Here is a 25,596-nt window from a genome sequence, read left to right on the forward strand (position 1 = left end):
CGACGGCAGAGCCATGGACCGGCAAGCCTCCCTCTGTTTTCTCTCTCTCTCTCTCTCTTTCTCTCTCTGTTGCTGGTGTGGTGTACAAGAGAGAAAGAGAGAGAGAGAAAAAGGAGGGGAGAGAGAGAGAAAGAAAGCAAGAGAGAGAAAAGGAGAAGAGAGAGAGAGAAGAAAGGAGGAGAGAGAAAGAGAGAACAAGAGAGAGAGAGAGAGAAAGCAAGAGAGACACAGAGCAAGAGAGAGAGAAAGAGAGAAAGAGAGTGGGTGAGAGAGAAAGAAAACAAGAGAGAGAGAGAGAGAGAGGAGAGGAAGGGAGATAGAGAGAGAAAGGAATGAAAGCAAAAAGGGGAGAAAAAAGAGAAACGAGATTGATTGATTGATTGATTGATTGATTGATTGATTGATTGATTGACTTCTGTGCTGCCCAGTCCCGAAGGGACTGCCGGTCAGACACTATACTTTTCCGACCACATCGGGAAAAAATTAGAGGGAACATTGGTGCACAACAGTATGTGAAATTGATTGTCAATCAGTGTTCTTCCTAAGTGGACAGTTTGATTTCACAGAAGTTTGATTTACTTGGAGTTATATAGAATAGAATAGAATAGAATAGAATAGAATAGGTGTACTGTCTCCTGCTCGAGCAGGGGGGTGGACTAGATGACCTGAAAGGTCCCTTCCAACTCTAACAATAAATAAATGAATAAATAAAACCTGGAGTTGACTGTTTGCAGATAAGTTTTGAAACAAGGCCCCCATGCGATGCCCCTTGTGAAAGCAGAGTGTCAGGGCTCAGTGTAACCTAACTGGGGAGAGTTTTATGCCCACAAAAGACAGGCAGGGGGGGAAATGTTTGTGTTGGGGGTTTTTTTAAATCATTGCTGAGATTATTCCGGCAGGCAAGTTTTCAAAGGCTCCTCTGATCAATGGTTGGCGTCTCTGCGGAGTCTTAGAGCCTGACAACCCTCATAATCCCATCTAACAAATGGTTCTTGTTTAGTCCTTGTGTGTGCAGTTGGTGGAAATGTAAGGCAGCTCCAGATCTCAGTATCTTTTATTTCCTGATGTAAAACAGTGGCGAGAGGCATTTCTTGGACCAACTTTCTCCAGAAAGAAAGCAGGCTCGGTTCCAATGGAACAAGTACAGTACAGGTGAATCCCCTCCCCCCCTCCCCCCCCGCTGCATCTTAGCTCAAATTCTACTCCCATTTGACTGCTCAACAACTTCTCTAATTCCCCATTCTTGTGACTGTCGTAATTGCGAGGACCGGTTACTAACTCACTTTTTTTCAGTGTCATCGTAAATCCGAATGATTGCTAAAGGAAGGGCTGTAAGTGCAAACTTCCCTGTCTGCTTTCCCCCCTCCCCAGCCTCTTATGTGTGTGTTAATGCGAGTTTTAAGCTACTAGGCTGCTGCCCTATGAACTCCTTGGGTGAGATCCAGGGGTGGGCTACTGCCTGGACGGAGGGGGGGGACGCAGTGGGGTAGCGAAAATGGAGCTCCTCCACAGATAGAAACATAGAAGACTGACGGCAGAAAAAGACCTCATGATCCATCTACTCTGCCCTTATACTATTTCCTGTATTTTTAGCTTAGGATGGATATACAGTGTTCCCTCAATTTTCGCGGGGGATGTGTTCCGAGACCGCCCGCGAAAGTTGAATTTCCGCGAAGTAGAGATGCGGAAGTAAATACATTATTTTTGGCTATGAACGGTATCACAAGCCTTCCCTGAACACTTTAAACCCCTAAATTGCAATTTCCCATTCCCTTAGCAACCATTAAGATTATTACTCACCTTGTTTGTTTATTAAAGTTTATTAAAAAAATATTTATTAAAGGCAGTCTAAAGTTTGGCGATGACATAAGACGTCATCGGGTGGGAAAAACCGTGGTATAGGGAAAAAACCCGCAAAGTATTTTTTAATTAATATTTTTGAAAAACCGTGGTATAGACTTTTCGCGAAGTTCGAACCCGCGAAAATTGAGGGAACACTGTATGTTTATCCCAGGCATGTTTAAATTCAGCTACTGTGGATTTACTAACCACGTCTTCTGGAAGTTTGTTCCAAGCATCTACTCCTCTTTCAGTCAAATCATATTTTCTCACGTTGCTTTTGATCTTTCCCCCAACTAACCTCAGATTGTGTCCCCTTGTTCTTGTGTTCACTTTCCTATTAAAAACACTTCCCTCCTGAACCTTATTTAACCCTCTAACATATTTAAATGTTTCGATCATGTCCCCCCTTTTCCTTCACCCAATTTGCACTGAAAGATGTTGAGAGAAAATGCAGGGCGTCCTGCATAAGCCACGCCCACAGTGCAGTAGCAAAAGTTTTGGTAGCCCTTCACTGGTCAGATCCATGATTGTCATGGAAGCTATGAACTGAGCAGCATCCGAGGGATCGCAAGTGATGGCAAATTGAAGTCCCCCAGCACCCTAACCTGGGGAACTCCACCGCCAACCCTATTACCACTTCTAGCAGCACAGACAGGGCTGTTGTAATGCAGCTGGGAGGCAGGTACGTTAACAACAAGCCCAACTGAACCCCTGAGTCCAGCCTCAAGAGGAGAGACTCACACCCAACTATCTCTAGGGCAGAAAACCTACTATGAGGACAAAGACTTTTCCGGACAATGACTGCCACTCCACCACCCTTTACCTGGAGTCGCTGCTGATGTAAAGCCTCCTCTTCCACAATTAAATCCTGAACGAGGGGGGCTTTGTTGACAACAGACCTGGCATTAAGCAACAACAGTGTGAGGCCAGGGCCTTGACATCTCAAGCCACCAGTTATACGAGAGCCACCAGAACCAGTAATCGCTTTGAGACATGTTGAGACAATCTGAAGTTAGTTGGGAGAAAGATCAAAAGCAACGTGAGAAAATATTATTTCACTGAAAGAGTAGTAGATCCTTGGAAAAACTTCCAGCAGACGTGGTTGGTAAATCCACAGTAACTGAATTTAAACATGCCTGGGATAAACATAGATCCATTGTAAGATAAAATACAGGAAATAGTATAAGGGCAGACTAGATGGACCATGAGGTCTTTTTCTGCCGTCAGTCTTCTATGTTTCTATGTTATTTCATTAACTTGCCCATGCTTTAGGCAACCTTTTGACCCACTACCAAAGGTACATACAGTGGAGTATCCCAAGGCACTGTTTTAGGCTCAACATCTTTCTCAAATACTTGGATGAGGGGATAAACGGGGAACTCATCAAATTTGCAAAGGATACCAAACTGGCAGGAATAGCCAATTGTCCAGAAGATAGGCTCAAGATACAGAAGGATCTTGACAGACTTGAACAATGGGCACTATCTAACAAAATGAAATCCAATGGTGAAAAAAGTAAGTTTCTACATTTAGGCAAGAACAACAAAACACACAGGTATGGTATTATGTGGTACCTTGCTCATCAGTAGCAACTGTGGGAGTGATCTTGGGAGTCCTAGCGGACAACCATTTAAATAGGAGCCAGCCATGTGCAGCAGCTGCCAAAAAAGCCAACACGGTTCCAGGCGGCATCAATAGAAGGATAGAATCAAGATCACGTGAAGTGTTAATACCACTTTAAAAGGCCTTGGTAAGGTCACATTTGGAATACGGCATTCAGTTTTGGTCACCACGATGTAAAAAGGATATGGAGACTCTAGAAAGAGTGCAGAGAAGACCGACCAAGATGATTAGGGAAATGGAGGCTAAAACATGCGAAGAACTGTTGCTGGAACTGGATATGTCTATTTTAATGAAGACTAGGGAGACATGATAGCAGTATTCCAGTACAGTAATTCTTCGTCTTACGAACCTAATTGGTTCCAGGGGGAGGTTCGTAAGACGAAAAGTTCGTAAGACAAAACATTGTTTCCCATAGGAAACAATGTAAAATCAATTAATCTGTGCAACGGAAAAAAAAACCCCGCAAAAAAATGCCACCGCCTGGCTGTCGCTTTTTGAAACAGCCGGGGGGCTTCCCAGTGTCCTCCTGAACCCGAACGCCAAACCCGAACTTCCGGGTTCGGCGTTCGGGAGGCCGCCGAGAAGCCCCGCCGCCCGGCTGTCGTCTTTTGAAACAGCCGGGGGGCTTCTCGGCAGCCTCCCGAACACCGAACCCGGAAGTTCGGGTTTGGCGTTCGGGTTCAGGAGGACGCTGGGAAGCCCCCCGGCTGTTTCAAAAAGCGACAGCCGGGCAGCGGGGCTTCTCGGCGGTGGCGGGTTTGTAAGAAGGAAAAAGTTCGTAAGAATAGGCAAAAAATTTCTGAACCCCGGGTTCATATCTCGGGTTGTTCGTAAGACAAGGGGTTCCTATCATGAGGTACCACTGTATTTGAAAGGCTGCCACAAAGAAAAGGGAGTCAAGCTATTCTCCAAAGCACATGAAGGCAGGACAAGAAGCAATGGGTGGAAAGTAATCAAGGAGAAAAGCAACTTAGAACTACAGAGAAATTTCCTGATGGCACAATTAATCAATGGATCAGCTTGTCTCCAAAAGTTGTGAATGCTCCAACACTGAAAGTTTTTAAGAAGATGTTGGACAATCCTTGTAACTGTGAACAGTCATTAAACAAATGGTTGTAAGTTGAGGGCTACCTTTAGTTAGGTTTTTTTTTTTGTTACCTACAAGTGTTATGGAATGGTTTTGAGCAGCTAGTATAAATCTCTTTCTTTCATTTTGAAAAAAAGTAGTCCTTGATTTACAACAGTTCATTTAGGACTGTTCAAAGTTACAATGGCACTAAAAGAGTTGACTTGTGACTATTGTTCGCACTCACAACAGTTGCAGCATACCCACAGGCACATGATCAAAATTCAGGAGCTTGGAAAGTGACTCAAATTTATGACAGTTGCAGCTTCCCAGGGTCACGTGATCCCTTTCTGACAAGCAGAATCAATGGAGAAGCCAGATTCACTTAACAACCATGTTACAGGGGCCCTCCCTAAAGCTCATAGGTAAGAAAGTGAGGACAAATCAAGGGAAATATTTCTTCACACAGAGGGTTGGTTTGTGGAATTCACTTCCAGAAGAGGTCGTGACAGCTGTCAGCCTTGATAGTTTCAAGGCAGGATTAGACAGATTCATGGATGCCAAGTGTATCGGTGGTTATTGAAATGGATGTCCAAGTGCTGCCTCTATGTGGGTTGAGGCAGGCAGGATTCCCTTGAGTACCATTTGTTGGGGGTCAGGGGAAAGGGAAGGTCTTGCCTTCTCTTTCTGCTCAAGATCCCCATGGACAATTGGTGGGCCACTGTGTGACACAGAATGCTGGACTCGATGGGCCTTGGCCTGATTCAGTAGGGCTCTTCTTATGTTCTTACTGCCTTAGCTGTGGTGACGCACTTAATGACTGTAGCAAGAAAGGTCGTAAAATTAAAACAAAACATCAAAGCAAAACTCATTGAACAGCTGTCTCACTTAGCAACAAAGATTTGGGGCTCAATTGTGGTTGTAGGCTGAGGGCTACCGGTATAATGTTTTTATAATATACAGTACAGCTATACAATCAAGCACTTAATTTAGCCCCGCAGTTCAATGACCTGTTTCGCACAATGCAAAAAAAATGTAATGAGCCAATGTTTCTCACGCATCAGAAATGTCCGTTTTAACCAGGCTTTGGCTCCGCATGCTTTCTTACAACAGAGCTTTCCACGTATGAGGAGGCGGAAAAGAAGGAAGAGAGGGAGGGAAAGGGGGTGGGGGGGAGTAAGCAAAAACGTAATTATAGCAAAAATCCCACGTTTCCAACTCATAAATCATAGGCCTTTACGGTTTGTCTGATTTCATTGCACAAACACACAATTTCATTTCTTGTTTAAAGAGGGCTTTTAACCTTCCCACCCACATCTTCCTTTCAAAAAAAATATGAAATGAAATAAAATAAAATAAGTAAATAAAAGGAGCTTCTCTTTCTTCTGTTTTATAGATTAACACGAGGCACTTCAAAAAAAATAAAAGAAACATAAATACCTCCCTGTTCCTCTGCCCCAACCGTTAACAGATCCCTTTGAAGCCCATCTAAATGGGATACTCCATTTGCAAGTAACACTTTGGCAGTCAAAAGATCTGACTCAGAAGGGATTTAATGCGAAACCACTCAGACTGGAAAGAGACACACCATCAGAAACGAAAGGGCTGAGAAGTGCTTCCAAGCCCCGCGTAACACCATTACGGAGGGTGTCGGCTTAGGAACTGTCATAAACACTTCATAATCACTCAGACACAAACCGGGTTGCCTGGAGCACGGTTCGTTTTTATTAAGTGCTGAATAGGTGTCCAGTTGAATAGAGAGCCAAAGTACAACACTACAGATAAAAGTGCATTTCGGTGGGACTTTAACACATGATACGGGGAGGGCAACGGCTTGGCAGACATTTCCGAAAGGGGGAAAAAAAGAAAGAAAATATTTCTAAATATAGAAATGTTAAGACAGAGGTAGCACAAGGCGGTTAAAGAGCAAAATAACACAAGGCCATGCCTTGAATCTTATCTTTGGGGAAGAGGAGCAGACTTCATGGGTGGACATTCAATTTTTCCTCCCTGCATAGGGATAAATTGAAACTGTTTGGGCTGAAGTGCTCAGAGTCAGAGATAGGAGAACAGAATCAAGATCACGTGTTTTAATACAAGTTTTAATACCGCTTTACTTGGGGGCAAAGCCACACTTGGAATTCTGCATCCAGCTGTGGTTGCCACACTGTAAAAAAAGATGTTGAGACTCTGGAAAGAGTGCAGAGAAGGACAACAAAGATGATTATGGGACTGGAGACTGAAACATATAAAGAACGGTGGCTGAAATTGGGTATGGCTAGTAAGGTTTGAGGAAAAGAAGGACTAGGGGTGACATGATAGCAGTGTTCCAATAGCTCAGGGACTATAGAAGAATACAGTGGTACCTCTACCTAAGAACACCTCTACTTACAAACTTTTCTAGATAAGAACCAGGTGTTCAAGATTTTTTTGCCGCTTCTTAAGAATCATTTTCCACTTACAAACCCAAGCCTCTGAAACCGTAACCAGAAAAGGCAGGGAGAAGCCTCCGTGGGGCCTCTCTAGGAATCTCCTGGGAGAAAACAGGGACGGAAAAGGCGAGGAGAAGCCTCTGTGGGGCCTCTCTAAGAATCTCCTGGGAGAAAACAGGGCCAGAAATGCCTGACAGAAGCCCCTGTGTGGCCTCGCTAGGAATCTCCTGGGAGGAAACAGGGTCGGAGAAGGCAGGGAGAAGCTTCCATGGGGCCTCTCTAGAAATCTCCTGGGAGGGAACAGAGCCAGAAATGCCTGACAGAAGCCTCTGTGGGGCCTCTCTAGGAATCTTCTGAAAGGAAACAGGGTTGGAAAAGGTGGGGAGAAGCCTCCATGGGGCCTCTCTAGGAATCTCCTGGGAGGAAACAGAGCCAGAAATGCCTGACAGAAGCCTCTGTGGGGCCTCTCTAGGAATCTTCTGAAAGGAAACAGGGTTCGAAAAGACAGGGAGAAGCCTCCATGGGGCCTCTCTAGGAATCTCCTGGGAGGAAACAGGGTCTCCACCCTCCTTGTGGTTTCCCCAATCGCACCCATTATTTGCTTTTACATTGATTCCTATGGGAAAAATTGCTTCTTCTTACAAACTTTTCTAGTTAAGAACCTGGTCACGGAATGAATTAAGTTCATAAGTAGAGGTACCACTGTAGTTTGATTAGGGGCTGCTACAAAGAAGGGGGAATCAAACTATTCTCCAAAGCCTCTGAAGGCAGGACAAGAAGCAACGGATGAAATCTCATCAAGGAGAGAAGCAACCTAGTATTAAGGAGAAATTTCCTGACAGTGAGAACAATTAACCGTGGAACAAGTTTTCTCCTGAAGTTGTGGATGCTTCAACACTGGCAGTTTTTAGGAAGAGATTGGACAGTCATTTGTCTCAAAGGGTACAGGGTTTTCTGCTTGCAAAGGGAGTTGGACTAGAAGACCTCCAAGGTCCCTTCCAACTCCGGGTGGGCTGCTCCGTGTTCTTCTAAGATTCTGTGCAGTTCAGAGAACCCCCAAATCCTACTCCTGACTGGCCCTGCCCCTCCCAGGAATCTTCAGGCAGCCTGTTTTGGATGCAGTGTCCACACAAAGGCTCGGGGAGGGTGAAAAACGGACCTACCGTAGCTCCAGAAGGCCGAAAACGGGCCCATTTCCTGCTTCCAGAGAGCCTCTGAAGCACACGGGAGGCCATTTTCACCCTCCCAGAGGCTCAAGAAAAGCTTCCAGAGTCCATGGAGGACAAATAAACAGGCCTCCTGGATGTTCCAGAGAGCCTCCAGAGGCTGACTAGGCCACGGCCACCCTGGCCACGCCCATCTAGCAAGCACGCCGAGAACCCATTGCTAAAATGTTTGAAGCCCATCCCTGTCATCCCTGTTCCAACTTTTATTCCATTGTTCTGTTACAGTGTTCATAAAAAGGACTTGCTCCCAAAACAAGACCGCCTTCACTTCAATTTCTGGGTGCTGCTTGTAGCTCAAAGGGGATTCTGAGGCCCATGGAAAGTTTGCTTGAAGACACTGTTAAAAACTGACCGATTTTTTGCTTGTATCTTTAAGATTTTTACTAATATTGATCGTTTCCTGATTGCTTATTTGTGTCCTATGAAAATCATTAAGTGTTTTTTAACCTCATGATTTTTAATAAATGTCTCAATTCTTTTATGTACACTGAGACCGTATGCACCAGAGACAAATGCCTTGTGTGTCCAATCCAGGGGTGGGCTGCTAGCCGGAACGCCTAATTTGGGCTCGTCTCCACAGCTCCGGAAGTACCATGAGTTCGAGCGGAATTATGCTTCTGGGCCCGTGCAGGTAGCAAAATGACACACCGAGATACAGGTACACCCACGCAGAAGCAAAAAACCTCACCAGAACACGGGCGCACCTGCGTCTCTGTGCGCGTTTTTGCTACCTGCACGGGTACAGAAGCTTAATTCTGCTCGAATGCACAGCACCTCCAGAGCTACGGAGGCGAGCCCAATTAGGCGTTTTGGCTAGCAGCCCAGCCTAGTCCAATCCAATTATATTTGTCTAATAAAGAATTCCATTCTATTCTATTCTATTCTATTCTATTCTAGACAGTGATCTTTAAAAATGTACAAAGTTGTCCTCGACTTACAATCATTCATTTAGCGACTATTCAAAATAATCTAACAATAGACTAACAATCCTGGGTCTAGAAAGCCTAGAACTACGGTGCTTGAAACACAATTTGAGTATTGCCCACAAGATCATATGCTGCAACGTCCTACCGTTCAATGACTACTTCAGCTTCAACCGCAACAACACAAGAGCACGCAACAGATTCAAACTTAATACAAACCGCTCCAAACTTGACTGTAAAAAATATGACTTTAACAATCGAGTTGTCAAAGCGTGGAACTCACTACCGGACTCAACAGTGTCAACCCCTAACCCCCAACATTTCTCCCTTAGACTCTCCACGATTGACCTCTCCAGGTTCCTAAGAGGCCAGTAAGGGGCGTACATAAGTGCACTAGTGTGCCTTTCGTCCCCTGTCCAATTGTCTTTCCTTTATCTCATATATCATATATATTTTCTTCCTTTCATATATCTTCTCTTCTATTTTCACTTTTATCCTTATATATATAACTTCATGTTTATTTTCTTCCCATGTATTTGTGTATTGGACAAATGAATGAATGAATGAATGAATGAATAAATAAATAACCAACCAACAAGCACTGAAAAGAGTGAGCAGACTTGGCACTTACAACTAGCGCAGTATCTTCATGATCATGTGATCAAAATTCAGGCTTTTGGCAACCAGCATGGATATATGACTACATTTGCGATGCAAGAATGTTAGTATAGGGGTTTTTTTAAACTTTTAATATTTTAATTAATTGGATTATGTATTGGATTGTTTTTCACTTGTTGTGAGCCGCCCCGAGTCTTTGGAGAGGGGCGGCATACAAATCCAAATAATAAATAAATAAATAAAATAAATAATAAGAAGCAAAGTCGATGGGAGAAGCTGGGTTTGCTTAACAACTGTATGACTCACTTAATAACTGCGATAGTTCGCTTAATAACCCTGGCAAGAAAAGGTTGTAAAATCAGGCCCAACCCACTGAAGGACTGCTTTGCTTAGCAGTGGAAATTTTGGTCCCAATTGTAATTGTAAGCAATTTCTTAAGAGTTTATCCCAAAGGTACTTTTTTTAAGGGTAACTGGACTTTTTCCCCCCTTCTAGAAAATGTTTCGCTTCTCATCCAAGAAACTTCTTTGGGTCTGAAGAAGCAGAGAACTGAGGAAGTTTATTGGATGAGAAGGGAAGCATTTTTCAAGGGAGGGAAAAAACCACCCCAAGAAAGCCCAGTTTTACAAAAGAATCTTTATGGCAACTAATGAACTGAATCATTGGGAATCTCCATAGACATTCTCACAACTTACTACATTAGCAGTACACCTGTGAGGTTCAAACAAACATTTTTCTCTCTGAAGAAATCCATCAGCTCAAGAATTTCCCTTAAAATATATAGTCTCAACAGAGAGTAGGATAGTATACCAAGGCAGGGGTCCTCAAACTTGGCAACTTTAAGACTTAGGGGTCTCAATTCCCAGAATTCTGGAGAATTCTGGGAGCTGAAGTCCACAAGTCTTAAAGTTGCCAAGTTTGAAGACCCCTGACCTAGGTCAATTCTCCACCTAATGTACTTCTGTGAATGGAAAAAAATCCCACAATTCTTCACAAGTGGAAAAGGTTCTCTTAAGGGCAGCATTGGCTAGGGTGGGGAGAAGGGGGGGGGCAGAGAGCACAAGAACCCACATCCTTTACTTGAGTAACCCTCCATAAAGCAAAATATTCTCCTATTTCTATTGTTCCCCTTGACCACTACCAAGTTACTGAAACAATCTTGCTCAGTACTTTAGCGACACCTACTGTTCATTTGTAGAAATGACAGCCATAGTGGGGGAAAAATCTTTTCAAGAGGGAAAAACCCATATCACTCCTGTCTTAAGAACACAGGTAGTCCTCGAGTTACAACGACAATTGTGCCAAAAAAGACATTTGAGGCATTTGTTAAGTGAGTGCCCATTTTATGACCTTCCTTGCCACAGTTGCTAAGTGAATCACTGCAGTTGAAAAGTTAGTCACCTGATTGTTCATTGAATCCGGCTTCCCCATTGACTATAATAATAATAATAATAATAATAATAATAATAATTATTATTATTATTATTATTATTATTATTATTATTATTAATTACTTTGCTGGTCAAGAGATCGCAAAAGGGGATCACGTGGCCCCAGGACGCTAGAACCATCATAAATAGGAGTCAGTTAGCCAAGGGTCTGAAGTTCGATCACGTCACCAGGGGGGAGGCTGCAACAGTTGTAAATGTGAAAAATGGTCATAAATCACCTTTTTTCAGTGCCACTGTAATTTTGAACAGTCACTAAATGAACTGTTGTAAGTCGAGGACTACCTGTACATAGCCGTAGATACAGGCAGTCCTCAACTTACAACCAATTCATTTAGCAATCATTTGAAATTACAGGAGCACTGGGGAAAAAAGTGACTTACAACAGGTCCTGAAACTAATAACCAGTCCTCACTCTGAAAACTGTTGCAGCATTCCCAACAGTCACATGATCACAGAAACATAGAAGATTGACGGCAGAAGAAGACCTCATGGTCCATCTAGTCTGCCCTTATACTATTTCCTGTATTTTATCTTAGGGTGGATATATGTTTATCCCAGGCATGTTTAAATTCAGTTCCTGTGGGTTTACCAACCACATCTGCTGGAAGTTTGCTCCAAGCATCCACTACTCTTTCAGTAAAATAATATTTTCTCACGTTGCTTCTGATCTTTCCCCCAACTAACTTCAGATTGTGTCCCCTTGTTCTTGTGACACTTTCCTATTAAAAACACTTCTCTCCTGAACCTTATTTAACCCTCTAACATATTTAAACGTTTCAATCATGTGCCCCCCTTCCCTTCCGTCCTCCAGACTATACAGATTGAGTTCATGAAGTCTTTCTTGATATGTTTTATGCTTAAGACCTTCCACCAATTTTGTAGCGGGTCTTTGGACCCGTTCAATTTTATCCATATCTTTTTGTAGGTGAGGTCTCCAGAACTGAACACAATCAAAATTTGGGTGCTTAGCAATCAGCATATATTTATGATGGTTGCAGTGACCGGCGGGTGAGGCGGGTGGGGCGTAATCTGCATTTGCAACCTTCCCAGTTAGGTTTCGACAAGCAAAGTCAATGGGGAAAGCCAAATTCATTTAACAACCACATGATTCAGTTAACAACTGCAGTGATTCATTTAACAACCATCACAAAAAGGGTTACAAAATCAGATGTGATTTACCTAGCAATTGCCTGCCTACAAACAGTAGTGGAAAAAGTAAAATAAAATATTAAAATGAATTGAAATAAAATAATAACAAAATAACATAAAATAAAATGTAAAACAAAACAAAACAAATAAATAAAAATAAAAATAATAGTCAATCTAATCCAGCTGTTTCTGGGACAATACAAAATTCCAGTATCCTCTATCACCTTCACTGTGTATTATTGTGTATTGGACAAAATGAATGAATGAATGAATAATTGATTTACATCAGGATAGAAAATTATCCACATTGTCTGTTATGTGAGTAAGACGAGCTTCTGAATCAGACTTGACCTGGGGAAATCCTCCTAAATTCTCAGACTTAAAAATAAGCCAGGAAAATTATTTTTATACCAGATCCATTTAGATATCTACCACATCCTGTATTAATAGTTCTCCAGCATCTCAAGATGGCAACTTGCCCTCTCCCTTTAAGTTCTTCTTACACTCCTTTTAATTAAAGATGTCCGTGATCCAAGCTCGGTTTTTTGCACAAAATGTATCCTTTGGCCATTCAGAGGAGCAGACAACGTTTCTGGTGCTACCTCTTCTTTCATTCATCGGAAAAGTCACATCCACACACCCACACACCCACTAGGTTTATAACCTTCACATCAGAGGACAGAGTTTATATTTATTTATTTATTTATTTATTTATTTTATTTTTTGGATTTGTATGCCGCCCCCTCTCCATAGACTCGGGGCTGCCGCACAAATCCCAGCGACCGATTAGGTCCCACAGAGTTGGCCTTCTCCAGATCCCGTCGACTAAACAATGTCATTTGGCGGGACCCAGGAGAAGAGCCTTCTCTGTGGCGGCCCCGACCCTCTGGAACCAGCTCTCCCTGGAGATCAGAACTGCCCCCACCCTCCTTGCCTTTCGTAAAGCTCTTAAGACCCATTTCTGCCATCAGGCATGGGGGAACTGAGACATCTCCCCCAGGCCTATATAGTTTATAGATGGTATGTTTGTGTGTATGCTTGCTTTTAATAATGGGGGTTTTAGTGTTTTATAAATTATTAGATTTATTACATTGTCTTTGTTATTGTTGTGAGCCGCCCCGAGTCTACGGAGAGGGGCAGCATACAAATCTAATAAATAATAATAAAAATAATAATAATAACAATAATTAAAAACAGCATGTAAATCCAATACTAAAACAATTAAAAAACCCTTATTGTAAAACTAATTATACTCCCTCGCTTAACCCAAATGACATTTTGCTTCTCATCGAAGAAGCTTCTTCAATTCTGGCTGAATGGTGAAGGATGGAAGGATTTACATTCCTTGCAGTCATCTGGTTGTTGAGAGTCGTTGAGGTCACAGCCGAAGAAGCTTCTTGGATGAGAAGAGAAATGTCTTCAAGGAAAAAGAAAGTCCAGTTGCCTTTTGAAAAAGCACCTTTTGGGACAGCCATCTCCTGGAGGGCTCAGAGTCTCCACAGGCATCTCCCCCACTCTGAAATTCTTGCTGGAATTGGATTTAGTCAGCGGGGAAATCCAATTTTTTTCTACTACTGGTTCTGTGGCCGTGGCTTGGTGGCCCTGACAGGGGAAGGATACTGCAAAATCCCCATTCCCTCCCCACTCTGGGGCCAGCCAGAGGTTGTGTTTATTTGTTCTCCCACCTACTCAGATTTTCCACTCCAGTTCTCCAGAATCTATTAGAACCTGCTGGGTTTTACCCGAGTTTAGTTTAATGAAAAGAAAGACTAGGAGTGACATGGTGGCAGTTTTCCGATATCCCCAGGGGTTGCACCACAAAAGAGGGAGTCAAGCTATTCTCCAAAGCACCAGAAGGCAGGACAAGAAGCAGTTATTTATATTAATTGGATCAGGTATGTTATTGTATATTGTTTTAATTGATACGTTGTGAGCCGTCCCAAGTGCACAATGAGGGGCGGCATACAAGTCCAATAAATGAATGAATGAATGAATGAATGAATGAATGAATGAATGAATGAATGAACGAACAAACAAACAAACAAACAAACAAACAAACAAACAAACAAACAAACTGTTGTGGTTAGCTCTGGCCCAGCTCCTGCCCCAAGGACTGTGGATGTGGGGGAGACATCCACATGCTGCAGGCCTGTTTTGCCCCGGTGGAATCTGCTGATGAAGGCTCCTCTGACCAAGAAGACATGAGTGACAGGGAGGAGGAGAGTGGGGCAGACAGCTCAGAAGGAGATCAATTATCTAGCTCCTCCTTGGATTCAGAACAAGAGTTAATGATACAGCCACGCATGCGGAGAGCGATGCATAGGCAACAACAACTGAGAGATTATTATCAAAGAAAATGAGGCCACCTGTGGTTGGGTGGGGCTGTGGTCATTAGTGAGGCTGCTATAAAGAGCAGCCTGTGGGTTTGGCCATTGTGGAGGATTATCTGATCATTGTGTTTCATGACTGCTTTACTGACTTTGACCTTTTGTGTGCTGATTTTTCTCCGCTTTAAACTAAACCAGGGCAAAGTGTGTTTCACTTTGTGAAAGAAGAAGGACTGTGAATTGCTTCACAGCTGCAAGCTAAGTATCACAGAACTGATAAGGGACTTGTACAAATTACCAGTTTGTTTGGAGACGAGTGCTCTTTGCTATACCAAAAGAGGGCTTGGTTTAAGTGAATTTTCATGATAAAGAACATTGTTTTGAATTTTCAAACGTGTGTGTGTATCTGAAATTTGTACATGTGAACTTTTGGGAGGATTCTACCAGAGAGCCCATCAGAACACAAACAAACAAACAAAGAAACAATTTCCTGACAGCGAGAACAATTAACCAGTGGGACAACTTGCCACCAGAAATGGTGAATTCTCCAACACTGGAAGTTTTAAAGATTTTGGATAACCATTTGTCTGAAGTAATATAGCGTTTGCTGCCTAAGCAGGGGGTTGGACCGGAAGACCTCCAAGGTCCTTTCCAACTCTAATATTCTATTCTATTCATTTAAAGCCTGCTTACTGTCTGCTAATCCTTCCCTTTCCTTCTCAGCCACGAGATACTCACAGGTATGTTCCATATCTGTATCCCATCACTGTAGCCAATCATGAGCAGAAGAGGAGGCTCGTTTCCAGTGCTGTGCATCTCATGCAGCTCCACATTCCTTAATGTATCTTAAAAACATAAAATAAAAATGTTATTGAATTAATGTTTGTTTGTGTTTTTTTACTGTTTTATATTTCTTGTGTTATTTAATGTTATATATTTTATTGTTTTGTATTGCCTATGACTGTACGCCACCCAGAGTCCACTAAGAATTGGGCAGCTTAAAAGTTAAATAAATTAAAATTAAATTAAATTTAAAAAGAAAGCAAGTCATTTAAAAAAGGGAATCAAATCCAGAAACGCCAGACTAGGACAATGCTTCTATGGAGTCCAAAGAGTTACTTTGGATAGCAGGACGGGTGGCACAGAAATGAAACAAAAAAATTCCATTATCTCTAGAGAAATTAACGGGGGGGAGGAAACATGTTATTTCATTAACTTGCCCATATTTTAGGCAAGGCTTTGACCTTCTACCAAAGATACATGCAAACAACAAAACACGTGATCACCGGTTCTAACCTTCCAACCAGCAAAGTCATTGAGGGAAACCAAATTTGTGCAACAACCACACAATTCCCTTAAGAACTGCAGGGATTTGCTTAATTGTGGCAAAAAATGTCACAATACGGAGCACTTTAACAGCTGTCTTACTTAGCAAGGAGATTTTTCAGTTCAGTTGTGGTTGTATGTGGGGAACTATCGGAATAGGCCGGTGATGGCAAACCTGTTTTGGTTTGCATGCCAAAATGGGTGTGTGTGGGTAAGCTAGATGCGTGCACGTGCCCACACCCCTTCCAGACCCCACCCACCCATGCGCCCCCCCTTGCGCTCCCCCCACACATGCACACAGGCCTTTCTGAAGCCTTGTAGGTGAAAAAAATGGACAAACGGGAAGTTTGGGAAAACGTACTTCCGGTTTGCCGTTGTGCTGTTTTTTGCACTCTGGGGCTTCAGGAAGCTTCCCAGAACCCTCCGGAATGCAAAAAACAGCACAACAGGCAAACCAGAAGTGCATTTTTCCAAACTTTCAGTTTGTCTGTTGGGGGAGGACAAAACGGCTTTTCCCAAGGCCAAAAATCAGCTGGCCAGCACATGCATGCACGCTGGAACGGTAACATGGCAAAGTCTCATATGCCCTCCGATATGGCTCCGCGTGCCACCTGTGGCATGGGTGCCATAGGTTTGCCATCATAGGTCTAGGACAGTGATGGCGAACCGATGGCACGGGTGCCACAGGTGGCACGCGGAGCCATATCTGCTGGCACGCGAGCCGTTGCCTTAGCTCAGCTCCAACGTGCATGTGTGTGCCAGCCAGCTGATTTTTGGCTCGCACAGAGGCTCTGGGAGGGTGTTTTTGGCTTGCAGAGAGCCTCCGGGGGGGTGGGGGAGGGCGTTTTTACCCTCCCCGGACTCCAGGGAAGCCTTTGGAGCCTGTGGAGGGCAAAACCTGAGCCTACTGGGCCCACCAGAAGTTGGGAAACAGGCTGTTTCTGGTCCTCCAGTGGGCCTCCGGGTTGCAAAGGAAACTGTTTTCGCCCTCCCCAGGCATTGAATTATGGATATGGGCACTCACGCATGCACGATAGCACACACACACGCACACTCTTTTGGCACCTGAACAAAAAAAGGTTCGCCATCACGGGTATAGGCTGTCCAAGCAAGGACGGCTCCCATTTGTTAACCCTCTGATGTGGAGAGAGAGAGCTCTTAAAATGCAGGCGCCACAAAACTGAACAGAAAGCGCAAGGCCACGAATTGGAGTGGGAAGCTGAGGATGGGATGGCGGGAGGGAGACTTACCATTCAAGTCAGAATTTTCAAATCTGATCCATACAATTTTCTCTTTTTCTTCTGTGGGAGCTGTACTGCTATAAGCCTGTAAGAAAAAAAAGATGTGGTTCAAAACGAAAAGACTCAGCTGCGCAGTTAAAAGTTGTTTTGTGAACCTACTACAGAGCCAATCTGCTGCATTGGTTAAGGTGGTGGCATAAAAACCAGGAAACTGAGTTCAAGCCCCACCTTAGACATGAAAGCTGGTTGCGTTTCTTTGGGCCAATCGCCAGGAGACCATGAGTTCTAGTCCTGCCTTAGCTATGAAAGCCAGCGGGGCAACTTTGGACCAGTCCTTCTCCCTCTCAGTCCAACCCACCTCAAAGGTTTGTCATTGTGGGGAAAATAGGAGGAGGAGGACTACTTCACTTTCAACCGCAGCAATACACGAGCACGTAAAATATTCAAATGAAATGTAAACTGCTCTAAAATCGACTGCAGAAAATTCAACTTCAGCAATAGAGTGATCAATGCCTGGAATGCCCTACCTGACTCTGTGGTTTCTTCTCCAAACCCCCCAAAAACCTTAGACTGTCTACAGTTGACCTCTCCCCGTTTCTAAGAGTTCTGTAAGGGGCGTGCATAAGTGGACCAGTGTCTACCGTCCCTGTCCTACTGTCCTTTTTTATTTCCCCTTTTTACTTATGCTATGTTTATACAAATTATCACTATCCTATACATGTTTGATAAACAAACAAACAAGTAAGTGTTAGATGTGTTTGCCAGCTTGAGTTGTTCATCAAGTAATACAAGCAAATAAAAATCTAATAAATAAAATATTGCATCCTGACTCCAAAAATAGTACAGAGTTTTACTATCCTGGCTGCCTGTATGTGTGCTGTCCTTTTCAAATCTTCATATTACATTACACAGCTACTAGTTTTCTGCTAGTTGCTGGATGACATGGTGTATTTTTATTTCACCTACAATTCTATGTACAGTGTTCCCTCGATTTTTGCTGGGGATGCGTTCCGAGACCGCCCGCGAAAGTTGAATTTCCGCGAAGTAGAGATGCGGAAGTAAATACACTATTTGTGGCTATGAACAATATCACAACAAAGCCATCCCTTAACACTTTAAACCCCTAAGTTGCAATTTCCCATTCCCTTAGCAACCTTTTAGATTATTACTCACCATGTTTCTTTATTAACGTTTATTGAAAAAAATATTTATTAAAGGTGGACGAAAGTTTGGTGATGATATATGACGTCATCGGGCAGGAAAAACCGTGGTATAGGGGGGGGAAACCGCAAAGTATTTTTTAATTAATATTTTTGAAAAACCGTGGTATAGACTTTTCGCAAAGTTCGAACCCGCGAAAATTGAGGGAACACTGTAGTATGGATATTCCTGTTCAAGCAGACTCCTAACTACCCGTCTCTTCCCACTTATGATTGTATGACTGTAACTTGTTGCTTGTATCCTTACAATTTATATTAATATTGTTTCCTGATTGCTTATTTGATCCCTATGACAATCATTAAGTGTTGTACCTCATGATTCTTGACAAATGTCTCTTTTTTGTTATGTACACCGAGAGCATCTGCACCAAAGACAAATTGCTTGTGTGTCCAATCATACCTGGCCAATAAAGACTTCTATTCATCTGTGGTCCCATTGTGATTACAACCACATAAATACTCATAACCTGAATTTAATTTATTTTAAAGCATACAACTCATTTGTATAACATACTAAGGCGAAACTCACATTATGACTTACTGTGACATATAAGCTACGACCCACTGATTAATGTAATTTCATAAGCTTTTTCCTGAATTAATTTAACTATCTTTGGGGGTACCCATTTCAAGAAGCCAAAGTTTAAAACAGAGGTCCCCCAAACCCCGATCTGTGGACTGGGATGAGGCACGCCAGAAACTGGGCCACGTAAACAAGTATTGCCCCATCTACGGGATGCAGGCAGCATACAAATCCACGCTCGATCTGGTCCATGGAGAAACCTCTCTCCACGGAACCAGTCCCTGGTGCCCAAAAGGTTGGGGGGGCGGGGGCGGCACTGGTTTAAAACACTGCAACAAACTGGTTGCACTTGCCTGTGGTACGACATCTTGCAGAAATGTGACAACACTTTCCATGTAGGACTGCTCCCTGGAACAGAAAGAAGAATATCCATTAAAAAAACCTGCAATGGATAGATTGATGGATTGATTTGGATTTATATGCCGGCCCTCTCCAGGGACTCGCGGCGGCTTACGCCATATATACATACATAAGGTCCAGGAGGGAAGTGTTTTTTATAGGAAAGTGAACACAAGAACAAGGGGACACAATCTGAAGTTAGTTGGGGGAAAGATCAAAAGCAACATGAGAAAATATTATTTTACTGAAAGAGTAGTAGATCCTTGGAACAAACTTCCAGCAGACGTGGTAGATAAATCCACAGTATCTGAATTTAAACATGCCTGGGATAAACATATATCCATCCTAAGATAAAATACAGGAAATAGTATAAGGGCAGACTAGATGGACCATGATGTCTTTTTCTGCCTTCAGTCTTATATGTTTCTATGTTTCTATACATACATACATACATACATACATACATACATACATACATACATGTCCATAGTGAGATTACAGGTTAAGTAGCATCACGCACATCACAGAATGGGACTAAGGAACAGTGTCAGTGACCCAAAGAAATGAAGGGCATAAAATGAGAAAAAAAGATAGGAAACATTGGAAGTAGCGAGATTGAAAGTACATTTTTTTCTGAAGGCTACAGGTTTTTCCAATGTCAACTTTGATATTTTCATTATTGGAATTCACCAGAACATAACATGAACAACTATGAACAATTTTGTAAAAGTAAATGTACCTACAAATTGCTAGAAAAATTAAAAAAAACTGACTTCAAAAGTTGGAGGGGAGTTCAAAGAAAATGACAGCGTTTGGAATGCTCGTAGAGAATTAAGATTTGAGATTAATTATGACATTTCATAGTTGTTACAGCTGCTTTGAACTTTGGCTTGTATCAGACAAAGCAATTCCAAAGTGGACACTGAAATAACCCACCATCAAAACCTTCATTCCATCACTCCATAACGTGTTTAGCACACTTCAGCAGCAGACAAATTTCAGTTTCATCTCTTCATCTTTGGAACTCTACATGAACTATGTTGTGGTTAGCTCTGGCCCAGCTCCTGCTCCAAGGACTGTGGATGTGGGGGAGACATCCACATGCTGCAGGCCTGTTTTGCCCCCGGTGGAATCTGCTGATGAAGGCTCCTCTGACCAAGAAGACATGAGTGACAGGGAGGAGGAGAGTGTGGCAGACAGCTCAGAAGGAGATCAATTATCTAGCTCCTCCTTGGATTCAGAACAAGAGTTAATGATACAGCCACGCATGCAGAGAGCGATGCATAGGCAACACCAACTGAGAGATTATTATCAAAGAAAATGAGGCCACCTGTGGTTGGGTGGGGCTGTGGTCATTAGGGAGGCTGCTATATATTACAGCCTGTGGGTTTGGCCACTGTGGAGGATTATCTGATCATTGTGTTTCATGACTGCTTTACTGACTTTGACCTTTTGTGTGCTGATTTTCCCCCGCTTTGAAACTAAACCAGAGCAAAGTGTGTTTCAATTTGTGAAAGAAGGACTGTGAATTGCCTCACAGCTGCAAGCTAAGTATCACAGAAATGATAAGGGACTTGTACAAATTACCAGTTTGTTTGGAGACGAGTGCTCTTTGCTATACCAAAAGAGGGCTTGGTTTAAGTGAATTTTCATTATAAAGAACATTGTTTTAAATTTTCAAACATGTGTGTGTCTGAAATTTGTACCTGTGAATTTTCGGGAGGAGTCTACCAGATAGCTCGACAGAACAAACTATATGGAATTTTATCTATAAAGTGATGTTGGCATAGTGGCTAGAATGCAGTATTGCAGGCTAACTCTGCTCACTGCCATGTGTTTGATTCTGACCAGCTCAAGGTTGATTCAGTCTTCCATCCTTCCGAGGTCAATAAAATAATGACCTAGATTGTTGGCAAGAGGCTGGCTCTGTAAACCACTTAGTGAAGGCTGTAAAACACTGTGAAATAGTATGTAAGTTTAAGTGCTATTGTTATTAAGTACTTACGTAACAGCCTGTGGCCGGACTATCACACCTCCAGTACATCGGCTTGGACGGCGGGGAGATTCAGCAGCCATTACTGTTCTAAATTCCTGGAAGCAAAAAAACCAAAGTGTTTTTTTAAATTATGTCTCACATTCTCTTCCTCACTAACTTCTTCAGTGTTCATCAACAGCACTATTTAAAAAAGAAATCAAAATTATAAGGTGTGGAAACAGAAAACCCACAGGTCAGAAAAGGCAAGTTATGATGGATCAAGGACATATTTTACCTCCCACAGCTCAAAACCTTGAATTGGAATCTCTAAAGCCCTGCCTGAAAAAAAAAAGTTCTGCTCACCTTCCTATGTAGATAGAAGTACAGTGGTCCCTCGATTTTCGCGGATTCGAACTTCGCGAAACGGTATACCACGGTTTTAAAAAAATATTAATTAAAAAATACTTCGCGGGTTTTTCCCCTATACCACGGTTTTTCCCACCCGATGATGTCATACGTCATTGCCAAACTTTCGTCCACCTTTAATAAATATTTTTTTTAATAAACTTTAATAAATAAACATGGTGAGTAATAATCTAAATGGTTGCTAAGGGAATGAGAAATTGCAGTTTAGGGGTTTAAAGTGTTCAGGGAAGGCTTGTGATACTGTTCATAGCCAAAAATAGTGTATTTACTTCCGCATCGCTACTTCGCGGAAATTCGACTTAACGGGCGGTCTCGGAACGCATCCCCCGCGAAAACTGAGGGAACACTGTAGTAGAAAAATCAAGTCAGTCCTAATTTTGCGGTTACTTCATCCAATCACATTAAGCTAAAATCAAGCAAGTGGCAGGAAAGCTCATAAAATATAGTTTGGTGTGACATCCAAAATTATCACTAAAATCAGTGAAGCTTAATTTAACTACTGCTTAGAGTAGCCCCATGGTGAGATAAGTGCAAATAAATTTAACAAATGTTAACAGAAATACAAAGTTAGAAGGGAAGATTGATTCTAAGATTAATTCTTAGCTATTCCTTCCCCCCTTGTTCTTCTTGAAGCATAAATGCCCACCAAGAAAAGCAACATAGTTGTTTCCTAAGATCAAGTTATTTTTTAATTATTATTTTCGGTTTTCTAAGAACTGTCATTTAAAACTGTCATTGAACTCCCCTCTGCGGAGAGGGGCGGCATACAAATCTAAATAAACATAAACATGGACATGTCTGACCAGCAGGGGGCCACAGTATGTTTTGATAATCCAAAAATCTGAAGCTGGTAGAACTGTGTCAATCATAACTCCAAATGTGTACAGGTATTCCTCGACATGTGACCTCAATTTAGCCCAACAATTCTGTAGCTAAATGAAACAGTTGTTAAGTGAATTTTGCCCCATTTTATGAGCTTTCCTACCACGATTGTTAAGTGAATCCCTGCAATTGTTCAATTAGTAATAGTCATTAAGTGAATCTGACTTCCCCATTGACTTTGCTTGTTAGAAGCTCACAAAAGGTGATTTCCTGATCCCAGGACACTGCAACCATCATAAATATGAGTCAGTTGCCAAGCGTCAGAATTTTGATCATGTACCATGGGGAAGCTGCCACAGGGGTAAGTGTGAAAATGGTCATAAGTCACTTTTTTCAGTACTGTTGTAACTTTGAATGATAATTAAACAAACAGTTGTAACTCAAGGACTACATATGTGCGTGTGTTTGTTTGTGTTTCTGTTGAGTCACTTGGTATATCCAAAAATGGGAGGGAGCTCACAAAGAGAGAGAGAGAGAGAGAGAGAGAGAGAGAGAGAGAGAGAGGGGGGGGGGGGGAGAGAGAGAGAGAGAGAAAGTTGTCTCCTCCTTTCCACTCCATCCCCTGCTGTTCTATCTCAAACTCCAAAAGCAGCTACATATTAAACATAGAAACACAGAAGATTGACAGCAGAAAAAGACCTCGTGGTCTATCTAGTCTGCCCTTATACTGTTTCCTGTATTTTATCTTAGGATGGATCTATGTTTATCCCAGGCACGTTTAAATTCAGTTCCTGTGGATTTACCAACCACGTCTGCTGGAAGTTTGTTCCAAGCATCTACTGCTCTTTCAGTCAAATAATATTTTCTCACGCTACTTCTAATCTTTCTCCCAACTAAGCTCAGATTGTGCCCCCTTGTTCTTGTGCTCACTTTCATAAAAGAAAAAGCAGCTAAGAATTTGTTGCATACAGAGTGAAAAGGGATTCTTTTTTTGAGGCACTCCAAACACTTTCAGACACTTCCGGTGTCCCTATCCTTCCCATCCCAAGAGAACCTCTAGTAGTATGTCTCTCTGACTCCCCACCCTATCAAGTGCTCTTGTAGATGTTTGTTTGTTTATTTATTTATTAATCAGATTTGTATGCCGCCCCTCTCCACAGACTCGGGGCGGCTAACAGCAATAATAATACAATGTAAACAAATCTAATATTTAAGTTAATTTAAAATCCCAATTTAGAAAGCAATCATACATACTGACATACCATGCATAAATTTTATCAGCCTAGGGGGAGGGAAAGTCTCAATTCCCCCATGCCTACGACAGAGGTGGGTTTTAAGGAGCTTAGGAAAGGCAAGGAGGGTGGGGGCAACTCTGATATCTGGGGGGAGTTGGTTCCAAAGGGTCGGGGCCGCCACAGAGAAGGCTCTTCCCCTGGGTCCCGCCAAACGACATTGTTTAGTTGACGGGACCCAAAGAAGGCCAACTCTGTGGGACCTAACTGGTCGCTGGGATTCGTGCGGCAGAAGGCAGTCCCGGAGATAATCTGGTCCGGTGCCATGAAGGGCTTTATAGGTCATAACCAACACTTTGAATTGTGACCGGAAACTGATCGGCAACCAATGCAGACTGCGGAGTGTTGGTGTAACATGGGCATATTTGGGAAAGCCCATGATAGCTCTCACGGCCGCATTCTGCACGATCTGAAGTTTCCGAACACTTTTCAAAGGTAGCCCCATGTAGAGAGCGTTACAGTAGTCGAGCCTCGAGGTGATGAGGGCATGAGTGACTGTGAGCAGTGACTCCCGGTCCAGATAGGGCCGCAACTGGTGCACCAGGAGAACCTGGGCAAACGCCCCCCTCGCCACAGCTGAAAGATGTTTCTCTAATGTGAGCTGTGGATCAAGGAGGATGTTCCTTAAACAGACCTATATTCTTGCTTTTTCAGTCACATTTCCTTTTAAATTAGCAGATAACCCCATCAACATTGGGGCTTTCTACACCCTGCCATTAAAATACAGTACAAAATGCGAGACAGAAGATCTTTCAATCCCATTCTTCCCTAATACTATTAACTCAGGGGTGCTCATTTCAACCCTCAGGCCGCAGACCAGCACCGAGCGGCAGAATGCCAGAAACTGGTCAAACAAGCAAAGGCCCATCTGTGACATGCAGGTAGCACTCCCAACAATGGCCCATCCAATTATATAAATCAGCTTCTTATTCTAATGTCCTGATATAAATAAATAAAAAATGCAGTCACTCAAATAATAGTTAAAAAGCAGTTAAAAGTGCAGCGTGCCAAATCACACCATTGGTTATCAGTGGGCAATGCACACTGATGGCTGTGTTTGCTCAGCACACTGACCCACACATTAATCATGTGGTTAGTGTATAGTTAACATGCAAATCTAGAAAATTGAGTCAGTTCCCCCATGGCCAAGTATGTGGACACAGGAACTGTTTGCTCAGTCGCAGCTTACGAAATAAATTAGCCAGATTCACACATCAATCAGGCTGCTTGGCAGCATATACCATTCAAACACATTTGGTGCCTCGTGGGTATTGCACTAATGGGGGAAAAATGGCATGGAGGATGAATAGTTATTGTGTTATTCATTAATCTGATTAATCAAAATAGTGGCCTTTTTAGAGTTTGCAGTAGCTTGGTTTGTATGAGATAATGAACCTCAGTCATGGCTTAGTTTACAGTTCCATGTATTTTGCAAACTTTAAAATTGGTTTAATTGAATATATCATCATTAAAATTTCCATGGTTAGGAATGTTGTGCAAATACACTTTATATTCCAGGTCATATTTCTAGTTACTGAATATTCAGTAATGTTATTTTATTGGTGATACAGTATTATCAGAAGTCATTACACCCATGCTAAACATAAATAATATGTTCAAATATTCTCCTCACTCATTCCTTATTCAAACATTAGATGTATATTACATCTAATAGCGCTTTCAATTAATTCCTGCCTCTATCCTACACAAAAACC

At 42.5% G+C, this 25,596-nt stretch overlaps 1 protein-coding gene across 1 annotated transcript in view; it reads right to left on the bottom strand.

Annotated features, from left to right (window-relative positions):
* Window positions 1-25,596, bottom strand: part of BCAS3 (BCAS3 microtubule associated cell migration factor) — an 845,338-nt gene that overhangs the window by 816,716 nt on the left and 3,026 nt on the right. The window contains 4 exon segments of the mRNA XM_070735381.1: window positions 15,396-15,502; window positions 17,234-17,309; window positions 19,321-19,375; window positions 21,372-21,457. Of these exon segments, the coding sequence (XP_070591482.1) occupies window positions 15,396-15,502; window positions 17,234-17,309; window positions 19,321-19,375; window positions 21,372-21,442 (309 nt within the window). The 5' untranslated portion in view covers window positions 21,443-21,457.

This window comes from Erythrolamprus reginae, chromosome 1, assembly GCF_031021105.1.
Source record: "Erythrolamprus reginae isolate rEryReg1 chromosome 1, rEryReg1.hap1, whole genome shotgun sequence".
Taxonomy (NCBI): Eukaryota; Metazoa; Chordata; class Lepidosauria; order Squamata; family Dipsadidae; genus Erythrolamprus; species Erythrolamprus reginae.